General features: G+C 36.5%; 2 protein-coding genes across 2 annotated transcripts; both read left to right on the top strand.

Annotated features, from left to right (window-relative positions):
- The first annotated feature begins 748 nt into the window (after positions 1 to 748).
- rgn (regucalcin) lies at positions 749 to 11,117 on the top strand. Its single transcript, XM_007248886.4, has 7 exons — positions 749 to 858; positions 4,102 to 4,269; positions 5,668 to 5,850; positions 7,406 to 7,621; positions 8,370 to 8,501; positions 8,596 to 8,750; positions 10,067 to 11,117. Exons 2-7 carry the CDS (start codon positions 4,107 to 4,109, stop codon positions 10,115 to 10,117), a joined length of 900 nt encoding a protein of 299 aa, XP_007248948.2. The 5' UTR covers positions 749 to 858; positions 4,102 to 4,106; the 3' UTR covers positions 10,118 to 11,117.
- A 684-nt stretch (positions 11,118 to 11,801) lies between these two features.
- On the top strand, positions 11,802 to 21,932 carry zgc:112023 (PI-PLC X domain-containing protein 1). Its single transcript, XM_007248885.3, has 6 exons — positions 11,802 to 12,494; positions 12,605 to 12,741; positions 16,904 to 17,032; positions 18,104 to 18,259; positions 18,361 to 18,544; positions 19,566 to 21,932. Exons 1-6 carry the CDS (start codon positions 12,380 to 12,382, stop codon positions 19,802 to 19,804), a joined length of 960 nt encoding a protein of 319 aa, XP_007248947.3. The 5' UTR covers positions 11,802 to 12,379; the 3' UTR covers positions 19,805 to 21,932.
- Positions 21,933 to 22,290: the final 358 nt, after the last annotated feature.

Below are 22,290 nucleotides of genomic sequence, written 5' to 3' on the forward strand. Positions count from 1 at the left end.
TCTCTCTGCTGACAACTGTTATGAAGATGTGGATTACATTTTCCAGCAGGAGAAATCTGTGTAGATTAACATTCTCCACTCATTTGACTTTAAAAGAAAATAGTGAAGTTTTCACAATCAATGATGTTTTGGAGTTTTTTTTTTTACTTTTTATTTTAACATATGAAAAGGCTTACAGAAACAAAGATTATTACAGTATTTTGAAACAAAACTGAAATAAAACTGACAAGTGGATGATCACAAAAAAACAGTCAAAAAACAACAAAAATACATTACCAAAATTAAATATAAAAATAAAATAACATGCAAGATATCAACTTAGGGGCATTCTTACCATTCATTAATTTTAATGGTTTAGATGTTATATCATGTCCAAATCAGTGCAGTATTTTCCCAGAAAAGCTTACAGCACTTCCTGCTTTCCTCTGCTGACAACTTTTATGGTGTTGCAGATTTCATTTTCCAGCAGGACTTGGATACTGCCAAAAGTACCAATAGGTTTCGAATTTTCTGAGACACTAAGACACTGGGTTTTAATTACTATGAGCCATAATCATCAACAATAAAATAAATAAAGGCTTAAAATAGATGTTTCACGTTTTGATCTGACTTAAAAATTACTGAAATAAAGTAACTTTTCAATTATATAAAATTTGAGATGCACTAGAATTTGAGGTGATTTGTGCAGGGAGATCCTTCAGTCTGTGTGTGTGTGTGTGTGTTCTGTAGTTCAGTCTGCAGGGGGCGCTCCGCTCCGCTCCCCCCGCTCTGTTCTCTGATCACGGTGAACTTTACTCTCCCCTATAAACAGTCGGTTCTGCTCGGAGCGGAGCGCCAGCGGGAGTCTCTCTGATCCAGGTAACACTGATCCTTTATTACTCTGCAGCGGTTCTGTGAGGATTAAACCCCGCTAACGCTGTAATTTAGCCCGTGTGAAGTGTGCATTGTTTACAGGAAGAAATCACATGATCGTTATTAACTCTTCATAAACACAGAGGATCATTCAGCTCTGAAGAGTTTAGTTCAGAAAAAAAGAGATCAGTCTGCAGTTTAACTGAAACCGGTTTAATCTGAGGTTTAGATCATATTATTAACTTCAGCAGATCTCGCTTTCTTTTAAAAATAACGCCTGACTGCTTATCTGTCACTTCATTGTGTCTCTCTCTCTCTCTCTCTCTCTCTCTCTCTCTTTCTTTACTGCTTTGTCAGCTCTTTCTCTTTCCCTCTAACCCCTCATTTATATAACTGATTTATATAACTACTTAGTATCAATAGTTACAGTCTCTCTGTCCAGTTGCTAACACACTTAAATGACACGAGTAGCACATTCATTTGAACTGACACACAGATAGTATAACCTTTTCTATGGAGAGGGAAAAAAGTAAATGCAACCACAAGATGCATTGCTTTTCCTCACTAACATGCAGAATACGTGCCAAAATGAAATGGAAACCTATGGAGTTTTGCATAAAACATAAAATAAAATCTGAAATCAAAATGTTAAGAATCAAAAAGGAAAAGTTTATGTTGCAAATTCAAAATAAAAAAAAATATAGCAAATATTTGTTTTTAAATTTTGGTAACTTGGGTAAAAATTTGTTTGAGTTTGGATTTTGTCAGTATTTGCTTTTGATTGTTGTGTTTTTGTGGATTTATTGTGGGTTTTAGTGGATCATTTTGCTGATAAAAACCTTTGCTTCTGGAATCTCTCGTTTGCTTCTTCATTTTTTTGCTTCTGGGTTTTGGCACAGTTTTCACTGGTGGGCGGGGCTTATAAGAAGGCGTAATTGGTCACCTGATTCTGGACAAACAGGTATCCTAAACACTTGCCTGAGACCTGCCACGCCCACCCCGCCAACTTCAAGCTTCTTCCAAACACGGCGGAGTGAGCCGGAGTGAACAGCAGCAGATACTTCTCTCTAAACACATTTTCTGTTTGACACACATTTTGCTGTTTAAAATGGCACTTTTTAAATGTACAGAACAGAATAACACACACTGTAACAAAAAAATAAACTTTAAGTCAGCTGAACAAAAATGATTGAATTGCACCATAAACTATATGAAACTAATCATCCTAACTAACTGTATTAATTTTCTCATTAAAAGTTGGTCAAACTAAATAATCTGTGTTGTTCACAAATTGTTGTTTAACCCTAGTTGAGGCCAAGCCAACTACTTTGCACAGGCTCCGTTTGATTCTTTAGTTAAACAGGGTTTTCAACTGATGTTGGTCAGATTATTTGCATACTGGGTGTGTCCTCCCACCTCTCACTCACCATCAATGTGTAGTCATTCTCCACAGGCTGCAACCTTCTGTTGGAGTTTATATACAGTGTATCACAAAAGTGAGTACGCCCCTTACATTTCTGCAGATTTTTAAGTATATCTTTTCATGGTACAACATTGACAAAATAAAATTTTGACACAATGAAAATATAGTTTGCTGACAGCACTCCTGCGCCTATCTTTCAAAGACGGTATTTGGACATGATACTGAGCATGTGCACTCAGCTTCTTTTGACGACCAACACAAGGTTTGTTCTGAGTGGACCGTGCTCTTTTAAAACGCTGGATGATCTTGGCCACTGTGCTGGAGCTCATTTTTTGGTGTTGGAAATCTTCTTGTAGACTTGCCCATCTTTATGTATTGCAACAATTCATCTTTTAAGATCCTCAGAGAGTTATTTGCCATGAGGTGCCATGTTGGAACTTTCAGTGACCAGTATGAGAGAGTGTGAGAGCTGTACTACAAAATTGAACTCACCTGCTCCCTATGCACACCTGAGACCTAGTAACACTAACGAGTTAAATGACATTTTGAAGGGAAAATGACAAGCAGTGCTGAATTTGGACATTTAGTGGTGTAGTATCTTAGGGGTGTCCTCAATTTTATTGTCAGTGTTTTAGACATTAATGGCTGTATATTGAGTTATTTTAAGGGACGATTAAATTTACAGTTATATAAGCTGCACACAGACTACTTTTATATCTGTATACTTAAATATCTGCAGAAATGTGAGGGGTGTACTTACTTTTGTGATACACTGTATGTGTTGTATAATAGTTATCTGCCTGGTTTCAGTGTTAAAGGTTACAAAAGCAAGTTACTATGTTTTGTGCTGAGTGTGACTATATGCTGGCTGGGTCCTGGCTGGTCACATTTATATTACTGCACGTTTATATGGCTGACAATAAAACAGATATTTTATAAGTTTCCAGTTGCAAACTTAAATTATCCAAAAATATAATGTTGTGCCCACTACATGAATTTGATTGAAGGAGTACTCCGGAGAGCCCTGACAAGAGCCCTGACATTTAAAAGGAGGCTTTTAGAACTTAAAAAACTGCACAATAAGTTAATAAAAGCCACTGTTTACATCCCAATTTAAGTCACAATAATCAGCTGTTGAGCATAACTAGTAGAACTTTTTGAGCAATGTTATTTAATTTGTTGTTGGTTCTTTGCATTCTAATATTGACAGTAACCAGATATTTTCAGCAACAGCTGGAATTCATGCATTTCCAATGAATTAATTCTGCAATCTGCTCAACTATCCTATATGTTCGTGATCGACAATTGACTTAAATTTAAGATAGCGGCACCCGTAATTTTAGATTCTTTTCACCTTCATTTAAAAACTGCATTTTGTGTGTACATGTGTCTTTTACTAAAAATATTTAACTGAAACATTTAAAAGTGACAAACATGCAAAAAATACAAATTTTACTTACTCAGCCAAACCCCAAAAGTGCTTTTTTTTTTCATTTTTGCCCACATAATAATTTAACTAATTAATTTAACCAGCCAACACTGTCGACATGGCAATGAACCCACTCCCCACAAGAAAACATAATTTAAAAAAAAGTTCTTTAACATGAACAATAGTATTTTTCTATATTTGTAATAATGAAATGATGTTGCAGATGCAAAGGCATGTAATATTAAAATTTAACCCAATATTTGTGTTTATTCACATTTTATCTTGTAAAAACCTTTTGGATCAGAATCACATCCACAGTGTTTGCATATTAATCAGGATGCAGGTGGTGCAGATGGAGTACAATACTGGAAAATATACTTTCTTTTTGTTTTTCCAGACACCATGTCGAACATTAAAGTAGAGTGTGTAGTGAAGGAGCCCAGTGAGATTGGAGAGAGTCCAGTCTGGGAGGAGAAGGACTCCACTCTCCTTTATGTGGACATCTACGGCCTGAGGATCAGCAGATGGAGCTCTTTGACCAATCAGATTGAGAGCATGCCCACAGGTATCTGCCAATCATCTATTAGCTGACCCCGGGACTGAATGGCCTGAGTTTCAGAGATCACATGATCTTTTGTACTGTGTGCTCTCTGCTGTGATCCATAAAGTCCATAAAACTGAAATTCACCTTTACATACGCTGCTGACAGCAAGGCCAGCTCATGCTGGTTAAACTGGTTGTGCTTAGAATTTAACCAGTATGTTTTTGTTTGAGATTGATGGTTTAGCTGGTCTTTAAGCATGATCCACCTGACCCAGCCAAAAAAACAGTATGAATAACCGCTATTGTGCTGGTAGACCAGCAAGCCCATACTGACTGGCCAACATTACCAGCTGTTTGCTCTTACTGTGTAAAATACAGCTGCTGCCCTCATATACTTGTAGTTGTTACTAAACCTATACTGTTTTTATATTAAGCAATACATTTATGGCTGTTTTTAAATGTTTCAATCATTTCAGTCTATTGTTTCCAGTTTTTCCAAATTGTATTATGAATGGACCAATAAAAGTCCAGATGGTGCGTAATTAATATTTATAAGATGTTAGATTTAGTAAGATCTTGGAAAATCTGGTAAAAAAAAATCCCTGTATATATTGTTAATGTAAAATACAGCTTTAAAAAAAAAAAGGAGACCACTTAAGTTTCTGAATCAGTTCTTCTGATTTAACTGTTTATAGGTAAATGTTTGGGTACAGTGAACATTGTTGTTTTATTTTATAACCTACGGACAACATTGCTTCCAAATTCCAAATAAAAATATTGTAATTTAGAGCATTTATTTGCAGAAAATGAAAAATGGCTGAAATAACAAAAACGATGCAGAGCTTTCAGACCTCAAATAATGCAAAGAAAACAAGTTCATATTCAAAAGGTTTTAAGAGTTCAGAAATCAATATTTGGTGGAATAACCCTGATTTTTAATCACATTCTTATGCACACTGCTTTTGGATAACTTTATGCCACTCCTGGTTCCAAAATTCAAGCAGTTCAGTTTGGTTTGATGGCTTGTGATCATCCATCTTCCTCTTGATTATATTTCGAAGCGTTTCAATTTGGTAAAATTAAAGAAACTCATCATTTTTTAAGTGGTCTTTTATTTGTTCCCAGAGCTGTATATATTGCAGAGAAAAAACTGCATGTTAGGTTTTTTTTCCAGTATCATGCAACTCTAATGTACCTGTTGTACCCCACCAGTTATAGGGGCAGTTTTCCAGACAGGGACTAAACCTAGTCTTGGACTGCAGATCATTTTGATAGATAGTTGGAAAAAGATTGTTTAGGATGAAGTTTAATCCCTGACCCTAAAAGTTTAATCAGCCTTACATGATTTACTTACTGTGTTAACCATGCTTAAAGTGGTTAAAACATTATATGTAATTGGTTCTACTCTGTGTTTCTGTAGAGGCGTATGTGGGCTGTGTGGTGCCGCGGAGGTCAGGAGGTTACATAATCGGAGAGGGTACACGCTTTGCGGCAGTCGACTGGCAGAAGAGGTCCATCACCACCATTAAACACGTGGACACGGACAAGGGCAACACGCGCTTTAACGATGGGAAGGTGGACCCTGCTGGCAGGTTTTTTGCAGGTGTGAGGTGGTCCTGAAATATTGCCTATATTATTCCTCACTTACATTTTCTTCTGGTCCTGCTTCTCACTAAGCTTTATCGCTCTTACGGAACATGTTTAGTTTGTATTATTCTTTGATGCATCGTATTCAATTCAATAGAGAGCACTGCCACATGCTGCTGTGCATTATAGGTTGCATGCCGTTGAGAACTGCTTCACCATATGGTGAAAAATTCAGCAGTTCAACTTTAGGCAAATGATTATGGCCCCTGTGCCTCATCTAGCCAATCAGAGAAGAGTAGGCGGTTTTGCCTTACACACAGAGGATATACCATTTAAACATGGAGGAGAACTAAAATGACAAAATCAAAATTTTCAGAACTGCAAATTACAATGAGCTCAATTATTTGTACATTATCACATATTGCGTCTTATGTGGTAGTTCCTAAAGGTGTCCTTCCACTAAAATCCAATTTTTCTTGTTCTTTGTGAAATACTATAGGTCTCCCTGACTTGTATATGCATGCTGCACATGAAACTCTTTCTGAACCTCCATTGTCTGCAGTAGCTAGTAAAAGAAAATGCTCATGTCGATCAGGAAAAGCACCGTGTCTACGTCAATCTGTGAGAATTAGTATTCATGGCCTCGCTCACCTTGGCTCGCGACCACTCACTGTCTCGCCTAGGATCTAACACAATTACAAACAGCATGGCAGTTCATTGCTGTGTTATTTGTGCAAATAACACATCACTATTATATGCTTTGCTCAGTAATTCAGAGCTAAGGAACAAATGATTAGAATTTGTCTATAGAACACCACCAGTGAAGTACAATTGAGATAGGTAGGTATATATTTTTTTTTCTATTTTTTTTTTTACACTAGTTAAATGTAAAAATCCCCTTTTTTTACTTTCTGGACCTGGACTACCCACCTCTGCGTGTAACTATATGTTTACATAGGATCTCCGGTGGATTTGCCGTTTTACAGAGACTCTAAGACTAGGTCAGTGGCTGAACTGCACTTAGCAGGGCATTACACATGCTGTAAAGTAACATATGACATCGCAAATACTGTTATTAGTGGAAAAAAAAATTATCTTTAAATGTTTCTAACAGTTGTCTGTCTCGCTGCCTAGCAATGCTGTTAGACAATTAGAGGTGATATGTTTGCATGTATGAATATTTTTGAAAAAGAGCTGAAATTCTATTGTTTCTCCCCGCCCACTCCTCAACTGGATTAAAGCAGTGTTATGCCGGAAAACTTTTATCACAAAAAAAATAGCTCACAGGGCATTTATTCATACTAGAGACCACAAGACATTTTAAAATGAATGAAAAAATTATTGATTGACACCTTTTAATAAACATCTTTTAATTATAAGAAAGATATTATGCCATGAATACTATAAGAATATCACATACTTTCTTATTACAGAATGTTTTTTTATAATATTATATATGTTAGAGACACTTTATAAATTAAATGTATTATTATTCTTATTATCATTATAATTCTTGTTGTCAAAGTTGTTGTTTTTATTTATCTAGAATTAAGCTTTTTTTTTGTCCTCAGGAACCATGGGTATTGAAGTGCGCCCAGCGGTGGTTGAGATGAAGCAGGGCTCTCTGTACTCCCTTCATCCTGACCACTCTGTTGTCAGACACTTTGACCAGGTGGACCTCTCCAATGGACTGGACTGGTCCCCAGACCATCGCTTCTTCTACTACATAGACAGTCTGAAGTACACAGTGGATGCCTTTGATTATGACATACAGACTGGAGGCATATGTGAGTTACCTGTAAATGGTGATCTATTAATATAATGTGCTGTGCTAATGTGATATGTGCATAAAACATAATTGACTTTTGGTTGGGGTGAAGAATTCCCAGATGCTGTTTTACAAGCCAATTTAAAACCCTGTTATTTTACACCCAGAATGGAACACACAGATTTTCCTTTTATGGAGAGTTTATGAATAATATGCACATTAGCACTTTAAGTAGAAATTGGAAATTAGCTTTTATTAGCTTTTAGCGTAGCATGGGGCCTTTTTCATATGTAAATATTGGGGGTGTAAATAAAATCAGTCAGGATTGTTATGTGGGTTTTGGAACCGGGACGTTTTCCAGCTCTGTTTAGGTTCTGCTGGATGTAATTTTAACCAACTTCTATATCTCTAAATTGGGTGCATGAAGGGTTTTCCCAATTTTTAGGGGGAGGATTTCACCCCTTGCCCATTACACTCGAAAACAAGGGGTAAGGGTACAAAAGAGGGAGTGGTGCTAAATGTAGTAATTGAGCAAGTTTTAAAAAGTTATGATGTTGGTGTGATATTGGTTAGCACAGGTTTCTGTTAGCTGTTATATCAGAGTTGGGGATCCAGCACCTCCAAACTGCAGGCTTATTCAGTTATTGCGTATCTGATACAAACGATTTGGGAGCTGATATGAAACTGCTATATACGTTATATAAGTTTAAACAGTAATCAGTATCAAGGAAATTGGCCCAAAACTCTCTTTGTGTTTGTCCCATAAGCCAATCGCAGGATGGTTTACCGCCTGGAGAAAGATGAAGGCATTCCTGATGGCATGTGCATTGATGCAGAGGGTAAACTATGGGTGGCCTGCTACAGTGGAGCAAGGGTGATTCGCATTGATCCACAAACAGGTATGTATTTGCATGCAGACCTGTGCAGTTTCAAATAAGCTTCTGTTATACTTTCTTAGACTGTTTTTTTTTTCTCGGCTGTTTGTATTCTCAGGAACCAGACTGCAGACAGTGAAGTTGCCCGCTGCGAAAACCACGTCATGCTGTTTCGGAGGAAAAGACTACACTGACCTTTACGTCACGTCTGCTTATAAAGGCATGGACGAGGAGTCACGAGCCCAACAGCCTGAAGCTGGCTGTATTTTTAGGGTATGCACTTTAGTGTTTTGCAGGGTTTAGTTTAGTAGAATAGTAGAATACAAGTACTGTGAAGTTGGAACCTAAACAGCTGTATACTTGTACCTGGACTTCATTAGCCAGGACTAGCCTGGGTCACTTTACCCATCTTAAATAGACTGTATTGCCAATAGTATCCGCTCACCTGCAATGCATTTGGTGATGTAACGCTTGGGTGTAGCTGCTTGGCCATGTAAACTCGTTCCATGAAGCTCTCTTGGCTCTACTGTTCTTGAGACTGATCTCTCTGAAGGCCATGTGAGGCTTGGATGTCTGTAGCAGTCACTACTATAGCAATCACTACAAGAGACAGTTGACTGTGAAATATTTAGCAGTGAGTAAATTTCACGACTGAACTTGTTGCACAGGTGGCATCTTATTACTTATCAGCTACTGAGAGCGATCCATGCTTTCCATACACTTAGGTTTGTAGAGGCTATCTATCTATCTATCTATCTATCTATCTATCTATCTATCTATCTATCTATCCATCCATCCATCCATCCATCCATCCATCCATCCATCCATCCATCCATCCATCCATCCATCCATCCATCCATCCATCCATCCATCCATCCATCCATCCATCCATCCATCCATCCATCCATCCATCCCTGTAGCTCAGTATTTACCTGTTCAGGTTTAAAAAATATCCAGCTTATCGTTCTTCTTGGCTCTAAGCAGTCTCAAGCTGTCTACTGTGTTGACAATATTAACTCACATTGTTCTTCATCTGGGATCAGGAAGCTTTTTAGAAGGATGCTGGGGCTGCAGCATGCTGTGTTTGCCTGCTATTGTATTTCATACCTGCCAACCCAGGGTGCTCTAATGATATTCTATAATTTGGAAATTTTAGTAACAACCACTAAAAGTCGCCTAGGCAAGCCTAATAGATAGTATGCACATCAACGATCAAGACAGACATATACTTGGAAGAAGTGAGCTGGTCCAGACCTATGCTCTTAAGCAATATTGTTCACGGATAACTTGTTAGTAAAAGCAATTTGAACACAACAGGTGTGAAAATAGCATTCGGGAATTGACACAAATAGATTTCTTCTCTCTAACAAACTAATGCCAAAGCTTAAAGTTGACATGTTATCCTGATCATTTTATGAGTTAGTACAAAACATTTAATACATATTGGCCCTATTAATGAACATGTAATATAATTGCACTAGTTTTCATATGTCATGAAATATTTAAACAATATAAAGGCCAGCTTCTGTTTCAAAAACAGACTTACAAGGTTTATATATGACACATTAATGTCTGCTTTTTCTCACCAGGTCTCTGGTTTAGGAGTGAAAGGAATTCCTCCATACGCATTTGCTGGCTGAAGATCACACTAAGGAAAAAAAAGAGAGGGTCATATATGCAAACTAATATAGAATCATTCGGTTCAGGTAGCATTTTTATCAATTTGGTGAAAAAACATACAGGTAGACTGAATAAATATTTTTAAGCTACATGTGTGGAAGCGTATTAATTACTAATTAATTACTAATTATTAATTATTAAATATTAAAACAAACTCTTTTTTCTTAAAAAATGACTAGTGATTACTGTTTTTAAGCATAATTGTTTACAGTAACTAAAAAATGAAAAAAAAATTAATACTAACAGTTCTATAATGGACACTTGATCACGGTGTAGTTTTGTTTCCAGTGTGTGAACTGTTAACTGTGTGAACTGTGAGAACTGGAACTGTGTATCAGAGTATATTTAGCTGTTCCCATGGGAAAGGAATAAGGAAACATTGTATTGTATCTATCATTGCATTCCTGTTTTATGTAAGTCAGTGGTTTGAATGAGAAACATTGTGAATGTCATGTGATTTACTGGTAGGATTGTATTCATTTATGGGCCTGTAACTTGCCATATGTGCCATGATCTTTTCACTGTGCTGTTTTTAAAGGGATTTTGATAACACTTAAGAATAATAAAATAAAATAATAATATAAAATTTAAGAAAATGAAGAGTATATTTCTCTTTATCCTTTTATTGTTTTTCTAAAATCAAGGCAATTATAAAATAGTTTATTCTATTTATTACAAGGTGCTACTGTCCCTGAAGGTTTATACCCTTCTAGCCCATGCTTGTCATTATATTTAGACCCCCAAATGACTAAAACCTTATTACTTTAGTCTCATTACAACTTTATGGAATGTGCTGTAGGCCTGAAATGCAGGGACATATGTATATTAATAAATAAAACAAAGTTAAACAGACAAAACATGACATATCGTGGATTATCATGTCTGCAATCAAATAAAAGTCAAAGGAAATATAAGAATTGCCGTACTGAACAATGAATAAAATTGCTGCAAAATTTGAAATGCACAGTCATCATTTTCATTGAAATCAACATTTCTTACTCTGAAAATGTCTGCATGTCCTGTTTATTTGCTATATTTGCTAATCTCATGTCTGTTTCCATTGAGCTCAATAACATTTTACAATGATTCCAAACCTGAGCGGTATGTGTGTGCATAAATATTCATTGTTTTATGTTTGTTATAGCAACACTGAATTGCATTGTGTCCTAAAATATATGACATTGTCAAAGTAACTTTATTGCAGTAATTCAGTTCGAAATGTGAAACTCATTATATAGATGTATTACACATTGCACTGACTTTGGACTTGATATAACACAGTGGAGCAACACCAGCAAATAAACTGGCTCTCTAAACCATCACTGATCATCAGTAAACTTTGCATTTCATTTAAAAATCAGGGGACCAGAATCTGGAGGAAGAGTGGAGAGGCACACAGTTGCAGCTGCTTGAGATCTAGTGTGTAGTTTCTACAATCAGTGATGGTTTGGAGAGCCATGTCATCTGCTGGTGTTGATCCACTGTGTTCTATCAAGTCTAAATTCAGTTAAGTGTTTTCCCAGAAAAGCTTACAGCACTGCTGACAACTTTTATGGAGCTGCGGATTTCATTTTCCAGCAGGACTTGGCACATTGGCAAAAGTACCAGTTGGACTTTTATAATATTCTGATTTTCTGAGACACTGATTCTTGGGTTTCATTTGCTGTAACCCATAATTGGCAACAATAAAAGAAATGAACGCTTAGAATAGAACACCCTGTGTGTAATATATGCGTTTCAAATTTTAAGCTGTATTACTGAAATAAAGTAAAACTAAAGTAAAGTATATATAAAAGAATGAGAGAAGCGTTTATGTGCAGTGTTACGTGTACTGTTATATGTAGTGTTATGTGTACTGTTATTTGTAGTGTTTAGCCCCGCCCACTTGTTTCACTCTGGATCTCTACAGGAAGACAGCAGCAAAGGGCAGGAGCTCTTAGCCCCGCCCACAACTCTACACTACAGCACAGCAGCTGATCTGCAGCAGCTGCTCGGGTTTAGTCTCAGCTCGGGTATATTTTACAGCTTCTCTTTCTCTGAAGCTGTTCATGAAGCGAGTCCGAGTCTCAGCAGTGCCGCGGTGACCCTCAGTCTGTGTGGGAGAGTTAGTTATTACCCTGAGAGAATGAGGAAATGACGGAGCTGTCTGCAGTATCTGCTGCTGCTGTTTCCTCCTCCATTTTAGCTCTCCTCTCTCAGACTACAGCTGAATCTGATAAACTATGGATGATTTAGGGGACTGCACAGGGGACTGGGGTGTTTCCAGCTGTTCGGACTGGATGTCACAGCTGCCTGCGCAGCTCCACGCTGCTGCTCTGTGGGATCTCGCCATCCCTGGTAGGACTGAACACAGCATCCTGTGACTGGAGCCGCCAGTGTTCTACACAGATACAGACATTTAAAACTGGATTTAAAGTGTTCAAACTGTCTTCTTGTGTGTGTTTTAGGCAGTCATGATACCATGACCTACTGCCTGGACCAGCATTCTTCAGTTCTGCAGTCCCAGCCCAGGATCCTGAAAGTGCTGGACCACATTGTGCCCTGTATCATCCGCCCCTGTGTGAACAACTGGGGCACCACTCAGGTGGGCAGCCTGAGTAGGTTTAATCTGACAAACATTTAAGATATACTAATGGGTCAACATACTAATGGGTCAACATCAATAAAATGTGCTTTTTAAGATAATCCTTTATTAATCCAACAGCAGGGAAATCTGCTATGTTACAGCAGCACAAGAATGTTAAGAAATATACAAATAATATATAATCTAGATGTACATCTACATTGTAGATTAATATCAAATACATCAAAACAATTAAGGGACACATATGGAATTATGCAGTAAACACAAAAGTGTGAGATCAACTGAGATGGCGATTTGAGATGAGCTGGAACTATTGTTCACCACCTCCAGGAACTCCTTAAAGACACTGAAAAAGCTATTCCAGATGACTCTCCCTCATGGAGACACACAAGACTGTGCAGATCTGTCCTCAAACATACAGTGCCCTCCATAATTATTGGCACCCCTGGTTAAGATGTGTTCTTTAGCTTCTCATAAATTGAGTTTTGTTCAAAATAATATAGGACCACGATGGGGAAAAAAAGTAAAGTCCAACCTTTAACTCAAGTAAATTTTAAGGGGGAAATAAAATCCCTGACTAAGAAATAATTATTCTTCATAAAATCACCTGTTCCACAATTATTGGCACCCCTAACAATTCTTAGGAAATAAATTTAGTAAAAGTATTTCTGTCACTTCTACAGTAGTTTACGAAGTTGATCAGAGTATGTAGGAACATTTAATTAGTAATTCACAACTTCCTGTTTCCCTGGGGTATAAATATGACGTGACACAGAGGCCATTTATCTTCAACATGGGAAAGACAAAGGAACATACCATTCAAGTGAGGCAGATGTGTGTTGACCGTCACAAGTCAGGCAATGGCTACAAGAAAATCGCTACTCGCCTACACCTGTCCATATCTACTGTCAGAGGAATTATTAAGAAGTTTAAAACAACTGGAACAGTGGTAAACAAGCCTAGACGAGGACGCAAGTTTATTTTGCCACCACGCACAGTGAGGAGGATGATAAGAGAAATAAAAAGTTCTCCAAAGCTCACTGTTACAGAATTGCAACAAATGGTAGCTTCTTGAGGTCACAAAGTCTCCAAAACAACCATCAGGCGCTATCTACATGCCAACAAGCTGTTTGGGAGGCATGCACGGAAGAAACCATTTCTCACTCACAATCATAAATGCAAACGTTTGGAGTTTGCTAAGCGGTACTGGGACTTCAACTGGGACCGTGTGCTTTGGTCAGATGAAACAAAGATAGAGCTTTTTGGCAACAAATGCTCTAAGTGGGTCTGGCGTAACACAAGAGCTGAGTATGCAGAAAAGCACCTCATGCCCACTGTGAAATACGGCGGGGGATCAGTGATGCTGTGGGCCTGTTTCTCTTCTAAAGGCCCTGGGAACCTTGTTAGGGTGCATGGCATCATGAATGCTCTAAAATACCAGGACATTTTAAAACAAAATCTGGTGGCTTCTGCCCGAAAGCTGAAGATGGGTCGTCACTGGGTCTTTCAGCAAGATAATGACCCTAAACATGTGGCCAAATCTACACAGAAATGGTTCACCGCACACAGAATCAAGCTCCTCCCATGGCCATCTCAGTCCCCAGACCTCAACCCCATTGAAAACCTGTGGGGTGAGCTGAAGAGGAGAGTGCAGAGGAGAGGACCCAGGTCGTTGGATGATTTAGAGAGAATGTGCAAAGAGGAATGGTCAAAGATCCCTCTTTCTGTATTCTCCCATCTTGTGAAACATTACAGGAGAAGATTAGGTGCTGTTTTGTTGGCAAAAGGGGGTTGTACAAAGTATTAACATCAGGGGTGCTAATAATTGTGGCACACATGATTTGATGTTAAATAATTATTTCTTAACGTGGGATTTTTTTCCTACTGAATAAATTCACTTGAGTTAAAGGTTGTATTTTACTCTTTTTTTCCATCGTGGTCCTATATTATTTTGAACAAAACTCAATTTATGAGAAGCTAAAGAACACATCTTAACCAGGGGTGCCAATAATTATGGAGGGCACTGTAAATGTGGCTACATAGAAGAATCTAAGGTAGAAAACATATTCAGTTTTTTACAAAATAATTCCACATGTGCACATATATTTAATATTAAATTTATAAAGTAAAAAAATCATAAAAAGAAAAAAAAACACATTGAATGAGACGAGGTACTGTTCACAAAAAGAAATACTATTTTTTTTGTTGGAAAGATATTATTCCAACAAAAATATACATTTAGAAAAACTAAGCTACATAGTGAAGATTACATACTAGAGTAATACAGCAGTAAAAAAGTAGACAGTTTTATTGCGCATAGTAATACATAATAATTGCTGTCTGCTAAGGTCAGCCTCTGATGTACAGTCTTGTCAGTGACCGTAAGAAAGGACCTCTTTTATTGTGTCCACAGCACAGTATTTTTTTTAAGATTATGTTATTAATATAGATGCATATTAACCTTTACTTTAAAGTACTTTTTGTGCATTTCATATTGTTTTATTTGATGTGTCAGCAATGCCGCTTGGTTACATTGAATACCTTTTTCACATGGTAAAAAATATATGTTTTATTGAAGTTTGAAGATGCTTTTTTTTATCAATTTAGTCATTTAAATGATTAATTTCGCAATTTTTATAAAATATATATATATATATATCAGGTTGTTTAAACATGTCGATGAACTTTCTGTGCAACCTGTCATCTTGGGAAAACCCCGCCCCTTAAAAAAGTAACCTTTGGCATTAGTGACATCACAATTTTACTTACTAATTTGTTTCTTTTTCAGGGTACTAAAGACACTTAATATTAATATTAAGTATTTCTTAATATTTCTCAAAAGGTCTTTTGCACAAGTAAGACACAAGTTTGATATCAATTTACAATATATTATTATACAGAAATTAAGATAAAATATCTGATTAATATGATTAAATAATTTTCATATTGTCTTCATATTTAACTGAGGTAAAGCTTAAGCTGTCCATAATGTTATGGTAAAATATTGAGGTAATCTTAGAAAATCAAAATCCATGTTTGAAAAAGAATAAGATCCTCATGAAAAATTCAAAATGGTCAGCCATGTTTTTTGTAGTCCACTCTGTATGTATGGAGGTGCCATTTTTTATTCACTGGTCTTTGCATGACTGGCTAAAATAATGGTAAAACATTTGTCTAATTAAACAAACATGAAAGCAAACTCAATGGACGATATCAAGGTCAGCAAAAATGATTGAGTATCATTCAGTAATAAACAAGGGCCAGTGTGTGAAGTCTCATGCAGGTTGCCAGATTGACACACAGTGACAAGCAATGGCGAATCTTACTCTGTAGCTAATCAGTGAATATATATGTACATACATTTGCAATGTCTCTACTATGCTAGTGGTGGTGGTAAATTACCTAGTTTATCAAATCTTACTGAAGATCAGTGATTACCTTTTCAGCAGAAAAATAGAAGGTTTGTACTGCTTTTGCCCATTTTTACATCGTTAAATGCAAGAGCGATATATATATGTATCTATATATTTATATAACAGTTTTACTGTGCTTGAGTGTAGATAAAAATGGGACTGGGGTAATGGAGATTGGCAGATTCAGAGATTACAGCCCACACAGATTTCTGTGACATACAGTCCTGCACGGATCAAATACGAACATATTGTCTGAAGCTCTGCTGACAAGAGTTTTCGATGTTTAAACTCATCATGTTATGAGTTACTGTAGAAAATATAATCCTAAATGGTCCTTTAGTAAATATAAATATTAATGCAAATTGTATGTGGTTCAACAGGCTCAAACTGGCTCTTGTGTTCTTATAGCAAAATCATCTGTGAATATACAAATTGTGTATAAGTCATAAAATTCCATTTTGAAGCATGTAAACAACTAACAAAAAGCATTAGCCAAGCTAATGTCCACACAAATGAGGGTTAAGTATAAACTACAAAAATGTGACATTGTTTGGGGTGAAAATAACCTAGATTCTGTCTACAGTCTAGACAGATAATGACTGCTGCCCTTTTAGCCCACTGTACAGTTCGTAGCCTTGGGTTAGCCTTGCATTAGCTGTTATTTTTTTCTGGATTGAGATAAAAGTTGTTTTATGTTTCTGGTATGTATATTATGTTTTACATAACATACACTTTACCCTTCTGTTTAGGAGCTGATTATTTCCACCCAACTGGATTCAGGAATTCGATTTCTCGACCTCAGGATTGCTCACAAGGCCAATGATTTTGATCAAAACTTTTACTTTGCTCATGGGATATACTCTTTGGTGACTGTGAAGGTGTGTACTGCTATTGCCCATTTTACATAGTTAAATGCAAGAGCTATATATCTATATCTATATATTTATATAACAGTTTTACGGTATATCACTGTATTTTTTATTATTATTTATATCTATTTTGGCTTATATATAGGTTTGTGACTTCCTTTGCAAAACTAAATATTTTAAGTAGTTCCATAAAAACTATAAACAAACTTAAAATATTAAAATGGTAAGTATTTAAACAGATATTTCTCAAAATGTCTATTGCACAAGTAAGACACAAGTTTAATATCAATGTACAATATATTATTATTTAATCCATTAGACGCATTAAATTATTTAAGCAGCTGTTTATCACTTTTATCCCTTGGTTCTCCAGTAAATAAATACATTCAGTTCAGTATGTATTAATATCCTTTAAGGTACAGTATTCATATATTTAAAAGGGCTATAGTTACTCATATTGCAAGGAGCAGCAGCAGAAGCTAGAAGAGTTCTGTTCTCATGTTTCACCAGGCAGGACAGTGTGCAACTCCACTAGAGCTGAACTAAACTACAGTGTGTTAGCTTGTAGCTTTGCTACTGCGATTTTTTGGTGGCGTTGTTCTACACAGTGCTCCGGAGCGCCTCTAGCGGAATGGCAGTATGTGAAAAATGCATACCGGTTCTAAATTCCCCTCCAGTATACTGTATGAACCGGCATACCGCCCAGCACTACTGTATACATATTTAATTATTAGTTTACATGCACAAATTTATGTCGGACAGTAATTATTTTTGTATTGTGTTTAAACTCCGCCCACTACATAGCCGTGTTATATTGTTAAACTGTTCTGCATATTGTGATATATATTGAATTGTAAGCCCTGTATAATGAAATGTACCGCATCATCAAGTTCTTGCCTATGAACAGCCATATTCACAATACTGTACTGATAATACAATAGTTATATAATATGTCTGTGGACATTGTTTTGATGCTTGTATGAATCACACTGTGCGTCCTTAAAATAGCATTGAGCAGTACATATTCCTGCATTACCTTTTGCTTGAAAGCCAATTCACTGTGTAATTATCTTCTTGAAGGAGGCCCTCACTGACGTAAGCCTCTGGTTAGAACAGCATGCTAAGGAAGTGGTCATGATTGCTCTCTCTGCCTTTGAAGGAGTAAATCCAACCCAGCACAGAAAACTCATTGACTTTCTCAAAAGCCTATTCGAGAAGAAACTCTGCCCCAAAACAGTGGGTATCTGTTTATACTCCCATATGTTTTTATTAAAGCAACAACTTATTTATTGATGTGCTTGCATAACTTCCTCATAATCCTTCATGTTTCCCTTCAGGAAGAACCTACACTGAAGAAGTGCTGGACTCGAGGCTATCAGGTTATTCTCTCGTATGCTGACCCGTCTGGCTCTGGTCATAGGGAACTGTGGCCAGCCTGGGATTATTGGTGGGCCAACGACTCGGACCCCAGTATGGTTATTTCGTACCTGGAGGACAGGAAAGAGAATGAGGGAAGACCAGGTGTGCTGTGCTTAGAAACACTATGAACAAGTCAGACCTGTTTTCTTGGTTACAGGTAAAGACATGTATCATTTACGAACAGTGTGGTTAGAAGGCTTTAGGCATTCAGACTTGTTTTCACATGGGAATAAATGGTGAATGTTATGGCTCAGACTGGATAATATATCGTAAAATATCAATATTGGAAACAGTTTTATATATGATAAAAAAATGTCCACATCATAACATTTCACCTGCAACACAGATTACTATCTGTGAGCAATTTAATTCTGAAAAAATAATGTTTTGGGAGCATGATAAACAATGCAGTTTACTGAGTCCACCAGTATTTATATTATATTATTTTAATGTAAAAACAAAAGATAAATGTTTATTAGATGCACTGTTAAATAGTTACAGCATACAGATAGATAGCATGCTGTTGTTTTAGTGTAAAAAAAAATCAATGCTAAAATAAAGAACCCAGCAAAACAGGAGAAAAGGGCAGTGGAGACTCACCCCCTACTTTTCCCAAAGAAAAATTATAACTGTTACAAAACTAAGGTAACAAACAGAACACAAAATGGAGATGTCGGGTTTGGCTAAGCAGGATTTTTTTCCAGGTTAGGAAAGAGGAGGAGCCCTGAAAGTCTCTCTTATAGGCTTCATTATAATGGGAGACCCTGGTGGCCAATCATGATTCTGAACCTAAAAACTAAAACAAACATTTTATATAAAATAAAACAATAGCATTAAAAAAAAAAAGCCAGTGTCACAGTTCAACCTGATGCCCAACCATTTTTCTTGGGCCCTTTTTGGTTGAACTCAAAGAAAATGGTCTATAACATGGGCTTATGTTTTTTTAATGCTGTTATTTTATTTTATATAAAATGTTTTTGTTTTTAGGTTCAGAACCATGATTGGCCACCAGGGGCACCCATTATAATGTAGCCTTGATTGGCCTGAGCTAAAAGAGACATTCAGGGCCCAGCATTAGTTACAATGTACAACCCTTATTTTTACATGTCTTTGTGCACAACAGGTTGTTTCTTTGTAGCTGGTCTAAACCTCACGGAAGATACCAGGTATGTCCTTCGCCATCTCGGGCAGTCTATGAAGACCATGACCCTCAGGGCCTACAGTCTGCTGATGGACTGGGTCAAACAGCAGCGCCCCGGCTGCCAGAAAACGTGCTTCAATGTCATCTGTGCAGACTTTGTTGGGATCTCAAGAAATGAATTTACTCAGCTGGTTATTGGACTCAATGCAAAACTCTTTTAAGAAGAGCCCTCAGGGAAGTTTACAGCAGTCTGCCCATTGATGATTTAATGTCTGTAGCCTACACTGTTGAGTTAATGGACACAAAAGAAAAAATCAACAAATAACCACATTTTAACCACTTTTCCCCTTTTGGGAAAATCATTAATATATCATTGTTTTACCTCTTTTTTTTAATTTAGACATTTTTTTTTACATTTAGAAAGACAATGTTGTTCATTTAGGGTGTTTTCACATCTGTCCTGAGTCCACACTTATGACAGATTCTGTGCTTGTTTGATGGAGGGGCTGTTTGTCACTGATTTGTTTTCACGCACAAAAAATCGGGACCGTGGATTCATTGGGCAGTTACATGCTTTAATTTTCTGTGTGTAGTTTCTCAAAAGCTTTGGACAAGTGTTTGCACTGGTTTCAGGAGAACTACAAATCAGTACTCATTACTCCCGGGTTCAAAAGCAACTTTCATGCTCAACCAAACTCTATTTAAGTGCCTTTAACTTTATCCAAATAAAAATAGCTAACAAAAGCTAAATAAGGTGGTTAATACAGTGGTATGAAAAGGTTTGGGCACCACTGATCATTTTTATGATTTTCCTTTATAAATCATTGGTTGATGGAGCAGCAATTTCAGTTAAATTTATCATATAGCAGATCCACACAGTGATATTTGAGAAGTGAAATGAAGTTTATAGGAATTATTTAAATAATTATTTAAACAAAATTAGGCAGGTGCATACATTCGGGCACCCTCAATTTTTAGAAGATACTCCTTTTGCAGAAATAACAGCTTCTAAATGCTCCCTATAGTTTCCAATGATTCTGGTTGAAGGTATTTTGAACCATTCTTCTTTACAAAATATCTCCAGTTCAGACAGGTGTGATGGCTCGCTTTAAATCACACCACAGATTTTCTATAATATTCGGGTCTGGGGACTGAAATGGTAATTCCAGAAGGTTGTACTTGTTCCTCTGCATTAATGCTTTAGTAGATTTTGAGCAATGTTAAGGGTCGTTGTCTTGTTGAAGTATCCAGCTCTGGCACAACTTCAACTTTGTCACTAATTTTCAAACATTGTTCGCAATACTGATACTGACTGGAGTTCATGTGATCCTTAACTGTGGTGTGTGCACAGAAAAGACTTCTTCTGCATTACTCTCCCACACAGCCTCTCCTTGTGTTCTGTGTTCTTTTGATATATGATAGATTTAACTGAAGTTGCTGATCTGAACAACCAATGATTTATGAAGGAAAATTAAAAGGGGTGCCCAAACTTCTTTATACCACTGTATATGTTTTTTCATAGAAAGGGCACTAAAACTGGTTTCAGTTAGATTTAAGGTCTTTACTCTGTGTACTGTCATTTTATGACTGTCACTTTTTTCAGTGAAAACACCTCTTGAATTCACCTAAGATGGATTTCAATGACAAAGGACAGTGCTTCCTCTTTCAGTCACAAGACTTTTGAGAGATAAAAGCACCAGTCAGTTTATGAGCTGGCAGGAACACTGTTGCACAGCAGACAGTTTACTGACTAAGCTTGTTAGGGGATAAATATATATATATATATATATATATATATATATATATATATCAATACAATGTGCCTTATATGTTAATCTGGATAGTTGTTTAAATTTCATACAAACACTGTGTAACAATACAGATTACAAGATTTACTCTGAATGATTACAAATACAGATAAAATTTAACCGTCACTTTAAATAACTTTTTGCACATTTTATATAGTTTTCTTTTTTTATAGTGTTTTTAAGCCTTATGCCATGTCCCTTTAAGAATAGAAACCTTTGACATCAGTGACATTACAACCGTCACACTGTTTTATTTTAAGGAAGTTAAACAGACACTTTAATGCGGTCTGCCATGAATAGGTGCACTCATTTATAACAAAAAAAATGAAAATGGAAATAATGTGAAAATATGTAGTCTGAATAAATGTGATCGAAAGTTATGATAGACCAAAAAGCACAGTAGTAATGACCCTAGGACTGTTTGCACTGTTAAGTTTCTAAATCTGGGATTTGTATGTTTACAGATTTCTATCTGGGCCATTCCATCAAATGGGTGTCATTTGCTTGTTGTAACTCTTTCAAATCAAACTTTTTTTTTTTATCTTTTTCCAACTCTAAATCTAATAACACATATATTTAACTACTCAAAACATGTACTGGTCAGGCAGTGATCTCAGGCAGCTTTACTTATTTTTTTTACAAGGTTTCTAACACCGAAGACTAGAAGGGTTACTAAACTCGTGTAACATTTAAAAAGCATGTTTAAAAGCAAGTCCACTAATTGCTTTAATTTTCTTTCAAGACAGTCTTTATTTTAAAGAAATGTTGACTATATGTTCAAATAATTAATATTTATTACAAAAAAAAAACACTCCTGATGCTAGCACTCATTTCTGTCTTTTTATGTTTTGAGTAACAGGAATAAAAGTAACAGGAATTAGTTTTTAGCATGGAATTTG

The sequence above is a fragment of the Astyanax mexicanus genome, chromosome 5, assembly GCF_023375975.1.
Source record: "Astyanax mexicanus isolate ESR-SI-001 chromosome 5, AstMex3_surface, whole genome shotgun sequence".
NCBI lineage: Eukaryota > Metazoa > Chordata > Actinopteri > Characiformes > Acestrorhamphidae > Astyanax > Astyanax mexicanus.